Source organism: Pleurodeles waltl, chromosome 7, assembly GCF_031143425.1.
Source record: "Pleurodeles waltl isolate 20211129_DDA chromosome 7, aPleWal1.hap1.20221129, whole genome shotgun sequence".
Classification (NCBI taxonomy): Eukaryota; Metazoa; Chordata; class Amphibia; order Caudata; family Salamandridae; genus Pleurodeles; species Pleurodeles waltl.
In genome coordinates this window covers 1395695003-1395708451 of record NC_090446.1, presented here as the reverse complement: position 1 = coordinate 1395708451, position 13449 = coordinate 1395695003, and the positions used below count along the sequence as shown (strand labels likewise).

The 13449-nt window shown below is 43.4% G+C and overlaps 1 protein-coding gene across 2 annotated transcripts in view; it reads right to left on the bottom strand.

Moving 5' to 3' along the window:
- The window catches only part of SYT3 (synaptotagmin 3), a 481632-nt gene that overhangs the window by 43715 nt on the left and 424468 nt on the right, over positions 1 to 13449 (bottom strand). Inside the window, exon 11 of one of the 2 annotated variants that reach the window (XM_069200996.1) lies at positions 4041 to 4163. The exons of the other annotated variant lie outside the window; for it this stretch is intronic. Coding sequence (XP_069057097.1) covers positions 4077 to 4163 — 87 coding nt within the window. The 3' untranslated portion in view covers positions 4041 to 4076. The remainder of the gene's footprint in view (positions 1 to 4040; positions 4164 to 13449) is intronic. 2 annotated transcript variants of the gene reach the window in all.

Sequence of the window (13449 nt, the reverse complement as noted above, 5' to 3'; positions counted from 1 at the left end):
GTTGGCATACATTGACAGATACAAGAAAATACCTACTGCCAGTAGTCCGTAGTGTGCAATCCAGTCAAATTACAAGTGACTCATGGAGCTAAAATATCCCTTTTTACAGATCCAGAAGTGGAAAGAATCTTTGTGAAGGGACGGAAGGTTGAATTTTAAGTGGTCACAGCTGTTGTCTATGCCTACTGTATAGCTTGAACACAACTTAATGGCATGTGATTTGTGTTGAGGAAGAGAGACTCCATGGAAGGTTCTTAACGTTACCAGAGAATTAGAAGCTCTTCCTTGGTGGTCATCTTTCTCCCTCCTTTAGCTTTTTATTCTTTGAATGTTTTGTGAGTAAATGGAGTGTTTCATGTGACTGTCCAGGTAATCAGTATCTGGTTAAAAGATATGGAAGTTTTGACGCTGATGGACAGATCTTTGAGTAAGAATGTATTGAAACTAAAGTATATGTAGGCCTCAGATTGGTCATCAAGCCCTTCCCTCTCCCAACAATAATAAACATCATTATACTCTATGCATCTGCGTCTCGGGTTATGTCTTGATCTGAATCTGGATAGAAGGGGTTAAATCCATCAAGTCACACTGTAGTAATAAATACCTGAAGTTGCATTTATTAGTAACGTGCTCCAAATGGCATCTTATTGGGTCACATTTATTTTCAGTAACTATTAACTTTTGTGTAGCTACTATTAATTTGTATATATCAAGTGTCCCATCCCAGATTAGTATCCTACATGTCTGTGCTGTGAGGGCATGTTTTTTTGTGGCACTTTATTTAAAGCAAGGCACTGTGACAATACAGTAATTGTCTTGAAAATGTGTTACTTGCATCTCCTGTATCCCTGTGTAAATATGTGCAGTGACGCTGAGCTCAGACACCTCACAAATTTATGTGTTAAGAATTTTTGTCTTTCTGTCAATTTCTCTAGCTCTTTCTGATAATTGCGAGCTCAGAAAGCTTATGTCTCTATATCAGTGATGAGCAGAAGTTTTGGAAGATGTGAGTGAAGCTTTGTAACCTTCTACTTATGATGGTCCTAAGCTCTTGAAGCTATAGGAGAAGTGCTGTTTCCCTGAATGCACGATGGTTCTAAGCTCTGGGTGTGTGAATACCTGTGTCTGTAGCTCTATGTTCCTTTATCCGTGAATTATCCAAACTGTGTGTAGAAGCTGTAGCTGGAGTGTTATGATCCTGACTGTGTGAGAGCCCTCAGCTCTAAAAGCTGTGGTGTGAAGCGCTATGCTTCTTTATCTGTAGTACATGAAACTCTTTAAGCTCCCTTGCAAAGCTCAGGGTGAAGCTCCAGGTTCTTGTATCTGTGGTGGTTTAGAGCTCTAGAAGCTCTGCCTTCAAGCTCTGAAAGATACTTGTAGTAGTATCACTTGGGCATTATAAGTTGTTAGCAGCACGCGTCCATTCCCTGATGGAATGGATCAATGTCATTGTATTTCCATGTTCGGAGATATATGTGGGGGAATGGAATATAGTGGTATCATTATGGGAGAACAGCTTGAAGTCTGTGTACTCGCAGAAGAATATTAAAGAAGATTCTCATAAAAAGGGTTGTTGTCTGCAGTTTATTTGTATGATATTGCGACAGTGCTCTTTTCTGTGTATTTGTTATGACCCCAGCTCTATGAGCTCTGGGAGACGCTGTAGGTGAATCCCTGTATCTCCTCATTTGTGGTCAGTCTGGGTTCCTGAAGCTCAATATGGAACTATGTCTTCCTCTATCAAGCATGGAAGCTCTGAAGGCACCGAGCTCTTGGTGAAGCTCTTAGTGAAACTTACTGTCCTGTATTCATGATGGTCTCGAGTGCAGGAAGCTTTGAGGTGAAGCCCTAGCTTTGGAGCTCTCTGCCCCTTTATCTGTGATACTTCTTAATTCTTAAAGTCCTGTTCTATTTGTAACAACCAAGCGCTCTGGAAAATACAGGTGAGGTTCCAGGTGAATCTCAATATTCCAGTATCTATGAAGGCCTGGGCTCTTGAAGGCCAGTGATAAAATGCTGTATGAAACTCAGTATCCATGTATCTGTGATGATCATAAGATCTGAATCGCTGTGTTCTGGAAGCTCTGGGTGAAGTTCCAGGTGATTCTCTGTATATCTGAAGGCTCTGGACTCTAGAAGCTCAATGGTAAAACTCTGGATGAAGTTCTCTAGACCTGCATCTGTGATGATCATAAGCTGTGAAAGCTGTAGTGAAGTTCTGGATGAATCCCCATCACTGCATCTATGATGGCCCTGAGCTCTCATAGCTCCGGTTGAGGTTCCAGGTGAACCTCTGTATCTATGAAGGCCCTGGACTCTAGAAGTCCAGTGGTGAAACACTGGATGAAGTTCTGTAGCCCTGTATGTGTGATGATAATAAGCTCTGAAAGCTATATTGATATTCTAGGTGAATTTCTATCACTGTATCTGTGCTGGCCCTGAGCTCTGGAAGCTCTGGGTGAAGTTCCAGGAGACTGTCTTTCTTTCTGTATCTGTGAAGGCCCTGGCTCTAAAAGCTCAGTCATGAAGCTCGGTATCCCTGTATCTGTGACGATCATAAGCTCTAATGAACTCTCTATCTCTGCATTTATGATGGCTCTGATTCTTTGGGTCTGTGAAGGCCCTGGACTCTAAGCTCACTGGTGAAACTCTGGATGACATTCTGTAGCCCTGTATCTGTGACGACAATAAGCTCTCAAAGCTTTAGTGACGATCTAGGTGAACCTCTATCCCAGTATCCGCAATGAACCTGAGCTCTGGAAGCTCTGGGTGAAGTTTCTAGTGAATCTCTTTCTGTATCTTGAAGGTCCTGTGTTCTTAAAGTTCAGTTTTGAAAATCTGGATGAAGCTCTCTATATCTGTGATCTGTGATTAACATAAGCTTCAATAACTCTAGTGACGTTCTGGGTGAATCTCTATCACCAAATCTGAGATGGTCTTCAGCTCTAGAAGCTCTGAGTGAAGTTTCAAGTGAATCTCTTTCTGTATGTATCTTGAAGGTCCTGGTCTCTTGAAATTCAGGGGTGAAACTCTGGATGAAGCTCTGTATCCCTTTATCTGGGATAATCCTGAGCTCTGAAAGGTTTGGTTAATCTGTACAGGAACAGTGCTCTGGAAGTTCATCTGTGAACCTCTGGTTGAGGCTCTGGATAAAGGTCTAAGTCTGTGAAGACCCTGAGCTCTTTAAGCTCTGCATATGTCGATTACTGTATCTGCAAAAGCCCTATTTCATATATTAATTTACATTTTTCTATAGCACCACTGAGCCACGCAGCATTAGAGCGATTTCCATTGAACATATGAAGACATATGAGATCATTACTATAGAGAAGACGAACGATTAAAATAAGGGTAGGATATCCAGGGTTCTGCATTGAAAGCGGACAAACAATAACAGTTGTAATAAAGGCCCGGGGAAAAACTATCCTGAAGGAAAACAGGGATAATATGGAAAGTGACCCCAACCGAACCTGCAGCAGCAGAAACTTGAGGGAGAGGGAAGTTTAACAACATAACAACATGATTATTGATGGCAGGGGCTATCTCCATCCAGAGTCTTCTGTGGTCTGTCTTCACCACACACTGACCTCTGTAAACTCGGCTTGAAGTTCTGTTTCTGTATAACTCTGTATCTGTGGAAAGGTCAGACAGGCCTATAGGCCAATCAGGCAGTACCCGATGGGCTAGTCCCACAGCTTTTTGGCAGCTCATGGGCCTGTTTTATGGCCAGGTGGGCCTGTTTTTTCTGTCGTTTTCTTTGATATCACCACAAACGTTGCCTTCAGCAAACACAAATGCATGGAGGCTTCCATATCTTGCAAAATACACACAGAGCATGTCTGTACACATTCAAAACTGGCCTGATTTGCAAAGGTCGGCTGTTTTTTCAGCTATTTCATTCGCTAACCGGGGCCACTCTTATTTCGGTGCCCGGGTATATTTCTGTGAAGTCCCTGAGCTCTGGAAGTTCAGCTGTGCAACTCTACATCCCTCTATTTGTGCCCCTGCTACTGTGCTTTGCAGTGGCCGTGAGTACTCACAGTTATCCTGGTAGGCGTCTCCATCCTTGGCAGTGGCTAATCAGACTGAGTATTCTCGACCACAATGCTGGGCTTCTCTCGGGGTGAAACACTCTTCGACACAAAGCTGTTGAGAGTTTTCTCCTGAAATGTACAAATGACAGAACTCAGAAGTATCACCTTATGGAGTTTTCCAGAGGCTCTTTCTTGCACTCATAGACCAAGGAGATACCGAAAACAAGCATCCACAGCCCCAGGAACACAGATAACAAGCACCCACTGTTGAGGGATACAGAGAACAAGCGTGCCCATCCTGGGGGATACAGATAACAGATCCTCACTGCTCCAGCGGGTTCAGAGAACAAGCACTCATAGACCAAGGAGATGCAGAAACCAACACTCACAGCTCCAGGCACACAGATAACAGTCACCCACTGTTCCTGGGGATACCGAGAATGAGTGCTCACGGCCCCAGGGGATGCAAACAACAGATACTCACATCTCCAGGGGTTTCAGAGAACAAGCACTCACAGACCAAGGAGATGCAGAAACCAACACTCACAGCTCCAGGCAGACAGATAACAGTCACCCACTCTTCCAGGGGATACCGAGAATGAGTGCTCACGGCCCCAGGGGATGCAAACAACAGATACTCACATCTCCAGGGGTTTCAGAGAACAAGCACTCACAGACCAAGGAGATGCAGAAACCAAGCACTCACAGCTCCAGGCAGACAGATAACAGTCACCCACTCTTCCAGGGGATACCGAGAATGAGTGCTCACGGCCCCAGGGGATGCAAACAACAGATACTCACATCTCCAGGGGTTTCAGAGAACAAGCACTCACAGACCAAGGAGATGCAGAAACCAAGCACTCACAGCTCCAGGCAGACAGATAACAGTCACCCACTGTTCCAGGGGATACCGAGAATGAGTGCTCACGGCCCCAGGGGATGCAAACAACAGATACTCACATCTCCAGGGGTTTCAGAGAACAAGCACTCACAGACCAAGGAGATGCAGAAACCAAGCACTCACAGCTCCAGGCAGACAGATAACAGTCACCCACTCTTCCAGGGGATACCGAGAATGAGTGCTCACGGCCCCAGGGGATGCAAACAACAGATACTCACATCTCCAGGGGTTTCAGAGAACAAGCACTCACAGACCAAGGAGATGCAGAAACCAAGCACTCACAGCTCCAGGCAGACAGATAACAGTCACCCACTCTTCCAGGGGATACCGAGAATGAGTGCTCACGGCCCCAGGGGATGCAAACAACAGATACTCACATCTCCAGGGGTTTCAGAGAACAAGCACTCACAGACCAAGGAGATGCAGAAACCAAGCACTCACAGCTCCAGGCAGACAGATAACAGTCACCCACTGTTCCAGGGGATACCGAGAATGAGTGCTCACGGCCCCAGGGGATGCAAACAACAGATACTCACATCTCCAGGGGTTTCAGAGAACAAGCACTCACAGACCAAGGAGATGCAGAAACCAAGCACTCACAGCTCCAGGCAGACAGATAACAGTCACCCACTCTTCCAGGGGATACCGAGAATGAGTGCTCACGGCCCCAGGGGATGCAAACAACAGATACTCACATCTCCAGGGGGTTCAGAGATAAGCACTCATAGACCAAGGAGATACAGAATACAAGCATTCACAGCCCCAGGCACACTGAGAACGAGCACTCACATCCCTGTGAATACAGACAACAAGCACTCACTGCCTGTGGATACAGATAACAGGTACTCACGGCTCCAGGGGGTTCAGAGAACAAGCACTCCTAGATCAGGGAGACCCAGAACACAAGCACTAACGACCCTCATGAGGTACAGTGAAGAAGCATGCACAGTCCCGTCAGGGTGAAGGGAAGAAACACTCACAGATCCCAAGGGTTCTAGAGATCAAGATCTTTTACCCACTTGTGAACACAGAGAAAAACACCTAGAGCCCCCTGTGTGCAGAGAGACCCAGCACTCACAGCCCCAGTGGATAAAGAGAGTCAGCACTCGCAGATCTAGGGAATCCAGAAAAAACACACCTACTGCCCAGGAGAAACAACAATAAACATTCACAGACCCCGGGAATTCAGAGAAGAAGCGCTCATACACACGCATTCATCGCCCCACGTGATGCGGAGGACAAGCACTGTGGTCCCCTAGGTACCCAGAGACAAACACTAACAGCTCAAGGATGTACAGCGAGCAAGAACGCACAGTCCCAACAGCCTGTAGGGAAAAAGGATTCACAGCTTCCATGTGATGAAGAGAGCACATTCTTTTAGTCTCTTGTGGATACAGAGAAAAAACACAAGGAACAAGGAGTGCAGAGAACAAACACTTCCCCAAGTCCCAAGAGATGCAGATTAGCAGGTTTCAGGGCCTGCAGTAAAACACAGATCTGGGTATACAATACTTGCATGATGTACGTAAGAGTATAACTACATAGGAAGGGGAAGCTAAGTATATCAGGATGTAATGTTCTACTTATGATCATGTAGCCAGGTCAGTGATCGACAAATTCACCATGGGCAATTATGCGGTCAAAAAAACCTCTGGTGTATCCGGTACAGGGAGAACCAGCGGAGAATAGATGGCAGTAACCAAGCTCCAGTTCCTGACACTCCTTGGTGCAAGCACTGAGCAGACCTACTGCCCCACATAGCAGAGATTCAAGATCATCCTTTGTTGAGTTGCTCACCAGGCGAAGGCCCCCAAGGGAATGGGGCATGGGGCATCTAATGCACCCTTTCACTAGACCACACTGACTATGCTGCAATGATTGTGCAAAACACAGGCAACAATAATTAATGCAAGGCGATGTGGTATTTTTTAAAGGGGTGGGTCTTCAATTCTTTCCTAAACTGGAGTAGAGTTGGGGTGGTCCTGATGGACAGAGGGATATTGTTGCAGATCCTGGGTATATAGATGGAAAAGGCTGGTGCCTTGCATTTAATTTTTCCTTTTTGCACTTCTTAGTCTTCAGTCTGATTGTGTCCTGGGTGTGCTGAGAACCACCAGAGATGATGATTTTGTCTGCAAGGTAAGCATCAGAGCTGGTAGTGATGGCTTTGTGAATGATGCAGATAGTTTTGGAGATGGCGCGGGCTGGCCAGGGGAGCAGATGGAGGATGAGGGTGGTCTGATCATACTTTACCAGGCCATGTTGAGACGTGCTGTGGTACAGAGGACACCTTAAGGGGGGCTATGTGGAGTCTAGGAAGTCATGGAGTGGGGCAAAAATTAGCATGCTTTATTTTTGCTTTGCAACAAAATGAATACAAGTATTTCTTATCAATTTAAAATTAATACACTTATTACATTGGACTCAAAAATGTACAGTTAGTATGCCTGATCATCCCACCTGGTCCATTAAATGCAAACATTTTAAAATATTACAAATAAATAATAAACGAAAATGTTCAGGGAAAAGCCTTTACAGGCTTTCCATTGCTACATAAATATTAACATGGTGGATATGGAGCCTAGGCTGACAATGTCTTACCTCTCTACTTTTACCTCTCTACTTTCTATTTTCATTCTGCTTGGCAGAAGTTTTTTTTTAACATGAACAAAGTGCCTCGTGATAGCTCGTTCATGCATCCGCTTTGCAACTACTAAAATACATCTTGCATTAGCATGTTTTATTGCCTTTATTTATTATTTATACAAAGGAGAATGGAATGCTTATTGTAATGATCTTGATTAACTGTTCAGCATTTTCTTTTATCATTTGTGATTTCTGGTTCATGGCATTTTGATTTGCGATCCTCATCCTCACACTGAATTGACCACAGAGTCAATAACATTGTACCTAGTTCTGATATGTGTCCTGGCATCAAAAGATTAGAAACATGGCAATCCATGCTGAATGTATTGATTAAATGCAGATTCTGCATGTTCTGCCTCATTTCCAAGTCAGAATAGAAGATGTTTACCCAGGGCTTAATTTGTAAATAAAAAGGTGCCGGTGCCCAAAGCCCTCCTCTTAAACACGCGGCTGCTGCAATTTAATGTGCGAACACGGAATACTGAGGCAGGGTAATCCTGAAGCCAGCTCGGGCCTCTTCAATGCATTTACAGCCACTCTCTGCCTCTTCAGCTCACTCCTGCAGCTTTCTGCTTTCTCCCTTTGTGACGCTTTTTGGTAAGCGCCGGCCCTCAAAAATAAGTGCCGGTGCTCAGCAACGGAAACAATAAGCACAAATTAAGCACTGTGTTTACCTCATCTCATGGTAACTGTGGCCATTGTAACTGATGGATAAGAACACCACCTAAGGGAAAATTCCCTCAAGTACCTCATCCTACTCCTCGCAACCTGAAATTCAGAGCCTTAATATCTGGTAATACCCCTGACCTTGGGTCAGTCACCAAATGTAATCTCACAGTGTCTGCGAATTTTCATCCTTCTTCAGCACCAAAAAGCTCCACAAATTATTGTTAGCTCAGCACATTATATTTTAAAGCCTTTGTGGCGAGCAGGATCGGTTGTGGGGCAATTTAATTAGAATTAGGTACATAATCAACTCTCTTGGACCCATCTAATTCTCTTGATCCATTGAATCCCATTGTGTGCAGTGGGCAGTTGAGTCTGGTGGACAGGGTTGGTGGTTGACCATGGACATCTTTTCTGGATACCATTATGTATTTGGAACTATTTTGATATCTAGTTTCTACCGTTAACACTGAAGAATACTGAGATACCACTCAACTGACTGCATTCTTGTAATTTGGTCTAATTTAAAAGTCTATTCTAGTGTATAATAATCCCATTGCACGTGATCAAATGCTTTGTCTGCGTACAGGGGTGACGTAAGTTTTAGAGCATGTTCCATGTTCAACTTGCCACAATAGGTGTGTTCAGGTTCACATACTGTCACTTCATGTTTTGTCGGCAATAGCTCCTACGTGAAGTTTGTGTATCATACATGGGATTGCCACCTGCAGTCTGTTGGCCAATAATTTTTCACATATTTTAACAGCTTCATTTTAAAATGAAATCAGGTATTTTAACATTTTTGCTGATCCCATCCACTATATCGTACTGTCCTTAGTCTAGTTCTTCTTGAAAATATAATTCTTATATTTCACTTTGTGTCCTCCATGACCATTACAGTGAGCAGCAGCGCTACCTGGCAAGAAATCTACACCCAGTGTTTTCACATTAACTAATGGATTCACAGCAGCATGTATCACCTCCTTAGCCAAGGTACTGCCTGGCATTTCTTTAGAGGTATGATGACCTTGAATATATTGATCTTGGCCATGTAAGCATTTCCTCGCTGTCCCTCCCACTTGAGATGTGTGGGTCTTCCTAGAAGTCTGAAAATTATTTTGTGATGTCACTTGCTTCGATTGCATACCTGCCACTGGCCGTGACCATATTGGAACTCTTTATCTGTGTACCGTCAGTGGACTGCCTGCTTTTTTTCTTCTTTCAGATATTGTCACAGGCATAAATAGAAGAGAAAACACTTTAAGTAGAATATTTCTATCTAATTACACTAAAGCGATCTCAGAAGGATGAATGGCTGAGCCGACCCTGCCTGAATTCAAATCTGTGACTTGTAGATCGCACAGAGATCTCAACAGTGGGTGATCAGTTCCCTGACCTATCTGACTGGCTCGTTGCCAATAGAAGAATACCGGACTGAATTCAGTGTTGCGTGTGCACCTACTTGGCCCTTAGGTGATCAGTTAGCAACATTTATGAGTACAAATTCAACTCCGTAATTCGCACTAAAGAATGTATTTCCTCGCAGTTACAATTATAGGAGTGTGAGTTAATTTTATGTCACAGTATATTTCTTCACAGTCAAGATTGTTATAGTTACCAAGGTAGGGAACACATAAAAGTTGATGAACATGCACAAAAGTAGTGTTTTGAGTACAGTAATTGCAACGCATTTGTAGGTAGTACACGCTGAAAAAGGGAAGAGATTTACTGATATTCATAAAAGAAGTAAATCAATTTTTTTTGGGGGGGGGATGCAAACGATGGTCACACCCTGAACTAGTAGTGGATGTATGGGAAGTGGTGTCTCCGCGCAATTTATTTTTTTCTCTTGGACAATAAAAAGCAAGTGCAAATGCCCCTTTGCACTTTCCCGTTTAGAAATGTACACCTGTTATGTCTATAAAGGAGCAAATATTTGCATATTCTACAGATGCGGCTTCAAATGGGAACTTCTGAATTGATTCGGAGTTCCAAAATAGTCTGACATGTATTCAAAGCCTATGCATAACACTACAGGGGGGGGAGCGTCACCCCACTCCTTTTAGCAGAAGCAAAAATAAAACGGAGCGTTATTATCATTTTTTTTCCAGCTAAGCCTGGTTAGGGTGGGGATTGACTGGAGGGGGTTGGAGGGAGGAGTGCTTCATACACCAAAAGTACGCATGTGTGTTTGGCCGGCCGTGTTGGGCCCGCCAAACACACATGCGCATCTTGCACTTCTCCTCCCGGCTGTATTGCAGGAGAAATTGCACAGGCCTTCACTCCCTCTGTGAGCGCCGAAGCAGGCCGCTCGCACGAATCACGAAGCTGCCGTCATGCTGGTGAAAGCAGCTTCGTGAGTGGCTGAGGGGAGTCTGGGAGCCTGTGCGCTGCCCGGATGGGGAAGACGGAGGAGACAACCCATCCACAGAAGAAACAGGTAAGTGTTTTTTTTTTTTATTTTTTTTTTATCTCCCTCCTGCCCCACCATCCCCGTTCAGTGGCAGTGCACTACAGAAGCAAATATCTGACTTTCTTTGTGAATCAAGCAGATTGTGGGATTGAGCAAGCCTCATTTCCTTCTGGTGGAGTGTCTGACTACATCTCCCACACTGCCTTGGTGCAGGAAGGAGGAAATCGAAAACTCCAACCTGGCCTGTGCTAATAAAGGCTGAGCAGGACAACTGATTTGTTGCTGGTGGGGGTGGGGCTGCATTCTCCCACACTGCCTTGGTGTGGAAATGTGGAAGGAGGAACCTTCCACCTGACCAGTGCTACTAAAGATGCTCGCCTGCCCCACTTACGGGACAAGCCCTGGTTATGGGCGTGCCAATCTGAAGCCTATCAGGGCCACAGGAGGCAGGGCTGGGCTCGCTCTCTTGAGTCCTTGTTTTCTTATTTATCATAATTCTAATGGTGAAAAGGAAAATCCCAGTACAGCCTCACACGGGTAATAGAGATTCTTCAACCTTGACTAATAATAACTTTTTAGAAACAGCTGTGGGGGCAACCGTTAAAGGATATTCAACAACCTGACAATTGTTTGACTGTGGGGCAGTGGCGTAACAAAGGCCCCCACAGCCCCTTGGATGAAAGGGGCCCGCCCCAGCACAATACCCTGGCATAAGAGCCCCTGACTGAGTTCGGAGGGGCCCCCTCCTTTAACTTTGCAGGGGGGTGGCGGCTCAAGTTTTTTACGCCTCTGCTGTGAGGGAGTCCAGGGAGTCCATTGCCCGTTTACCTTCCCTGCAAACAACCAACAAAAGCATAGGTGGTGTGTGCCCGTAGTGTACCTGTGGTAAGTAAAGATGTGGCTCAGGATATCATTTGTGTTTCAGTTGATATATCTGTGCCTGTCCCCTTCCTAAAACGTAAAAAAGGCGCAACACTACAGGTTCGATCCCACCATTCTTTGCTTGAGCCCCAGACCCTTCTAATGGCTTAAAAATTACAACTCCATCTAGATGGATTTATTTACCAAAATGAAATCTATAATAAAACCAAGGTTTATTAAGCTTTTGATAGCCTGACATTGGAAAGTTTATTTCAGCATCTACTAGTGTTAATGTGTTCTATGGGGTCTAATGGCACTGCCACAACCCTTTCTGATAATATGCAATGCACTGTTCTGCAAGACTGAGCCGAAGCACAGTTGCAGGAAGAAGTCTCATAGTCTGTTCCTGTTATGGAAAGTGCTCAATCCTCCAATATAGTTCCATCAGTGTGTTCTTCAACCCTTCTCATGATTTTACAAGCTAATACGAATTCTTCTTCACCCACATTGCACCTTCCCCCTGAAGCATCATAATATCCTAATGATAGTGCCGAATAAAAAAACAGTCAACTTAAGAAAAAGGTTAAACACTGGTTACATAAAACGATGAATAATGATTTGTCATTACGCGATGAGGCTTTATTTGTTAGATGCAGTACTTGGGTTTGACCCTCTCCCAAGCACTGATACAAAGTTTGTATTGTGAATAGTTTTAGAAACCAGGCTGTTTTGTGAGACCTATTCTTTTAAATTCAATCATGCCGGACAACTGAATTGCTTGATCAGACCCCCTTCCACTAGGGTACTTTATCGCTCACTATATCCCCAATCTTATTCCTCATTTTTCACTCATGAAACATCTGCTCCCACATCTGCTTTTACCACAGAACATCTGGTTCTCATGTACAATAGATTTGCAGTGCTTGAGGGTATGGATGACAATGGTTGAGTTCTTGCTGAAGCTGGTTTCTCTTATTTGTAGTTGTAATTGTATTAGTGGTGGATTAGTAGAGGGAAATATGAGTACAGTATTAATATTAGTTTACGGAGGTATATGTTAATTTGAGCGGAGGATATGTGAGTCTGTTATTTGGAGTGAATAGAGTAATGGAGGGATAAAGGTGGAAAGAATCCAGAAGTGTTAATTAGGAGATTAAAGTAGTAAGAAGAGGTTTGGGATGAGCAAAGGAGAGATAAATCAGGGAGTATTTAGTAGGGTGGTTTTGGAGATCATAGTAGTAAACTGAGGTTTGGGGTGAATCAGGACAGGTAGAGGAGGGAAGAGCTTACAAAGGGTTATTTTGGAGATCATAGTAGTAGAGTAGAATTGGGCTGAGTCAGACAGTGGAGGTAGAGGATGGATTGATAGAGGTATAGGTTAGGTGATGATGAGACTGAGTAAAGCTTTCGAGAGAATCTTTTTTTTCTTTTTTTTCTCTTGTATAGCAGGACTAAAGTAATAAATATATATATATACATGATATCGTAGTAAGGGAATATATGTGTAAGGAATATAATATTTTGAGATTTAAAATTGTATCAAATACACACAAACTTACAAGATTTGCCATATTTGAAGTTCATTTATTTGTGTACTTTTATAACATTAGTTTACCTTTCCTCAATATTTCAATAGTGCCAAGTTTGTAGATAAGTTAAGATAACATTTACCCATAGAGATACATCAAAATGGAAACAGAGACTCATAAGTAGCTAATCAAACAACTTATATAGAAACTATGCAATGACTTATGAATATGCTAAGGGTAGAATAATATATATATATATGTATATTATATATGTATATATAATATATACATATATGTATATATATACATATACACACATATATACACACACACACACACATATATATACGTATATACACACACGTACACATACATACGTATATACATCTAATCGTAAGT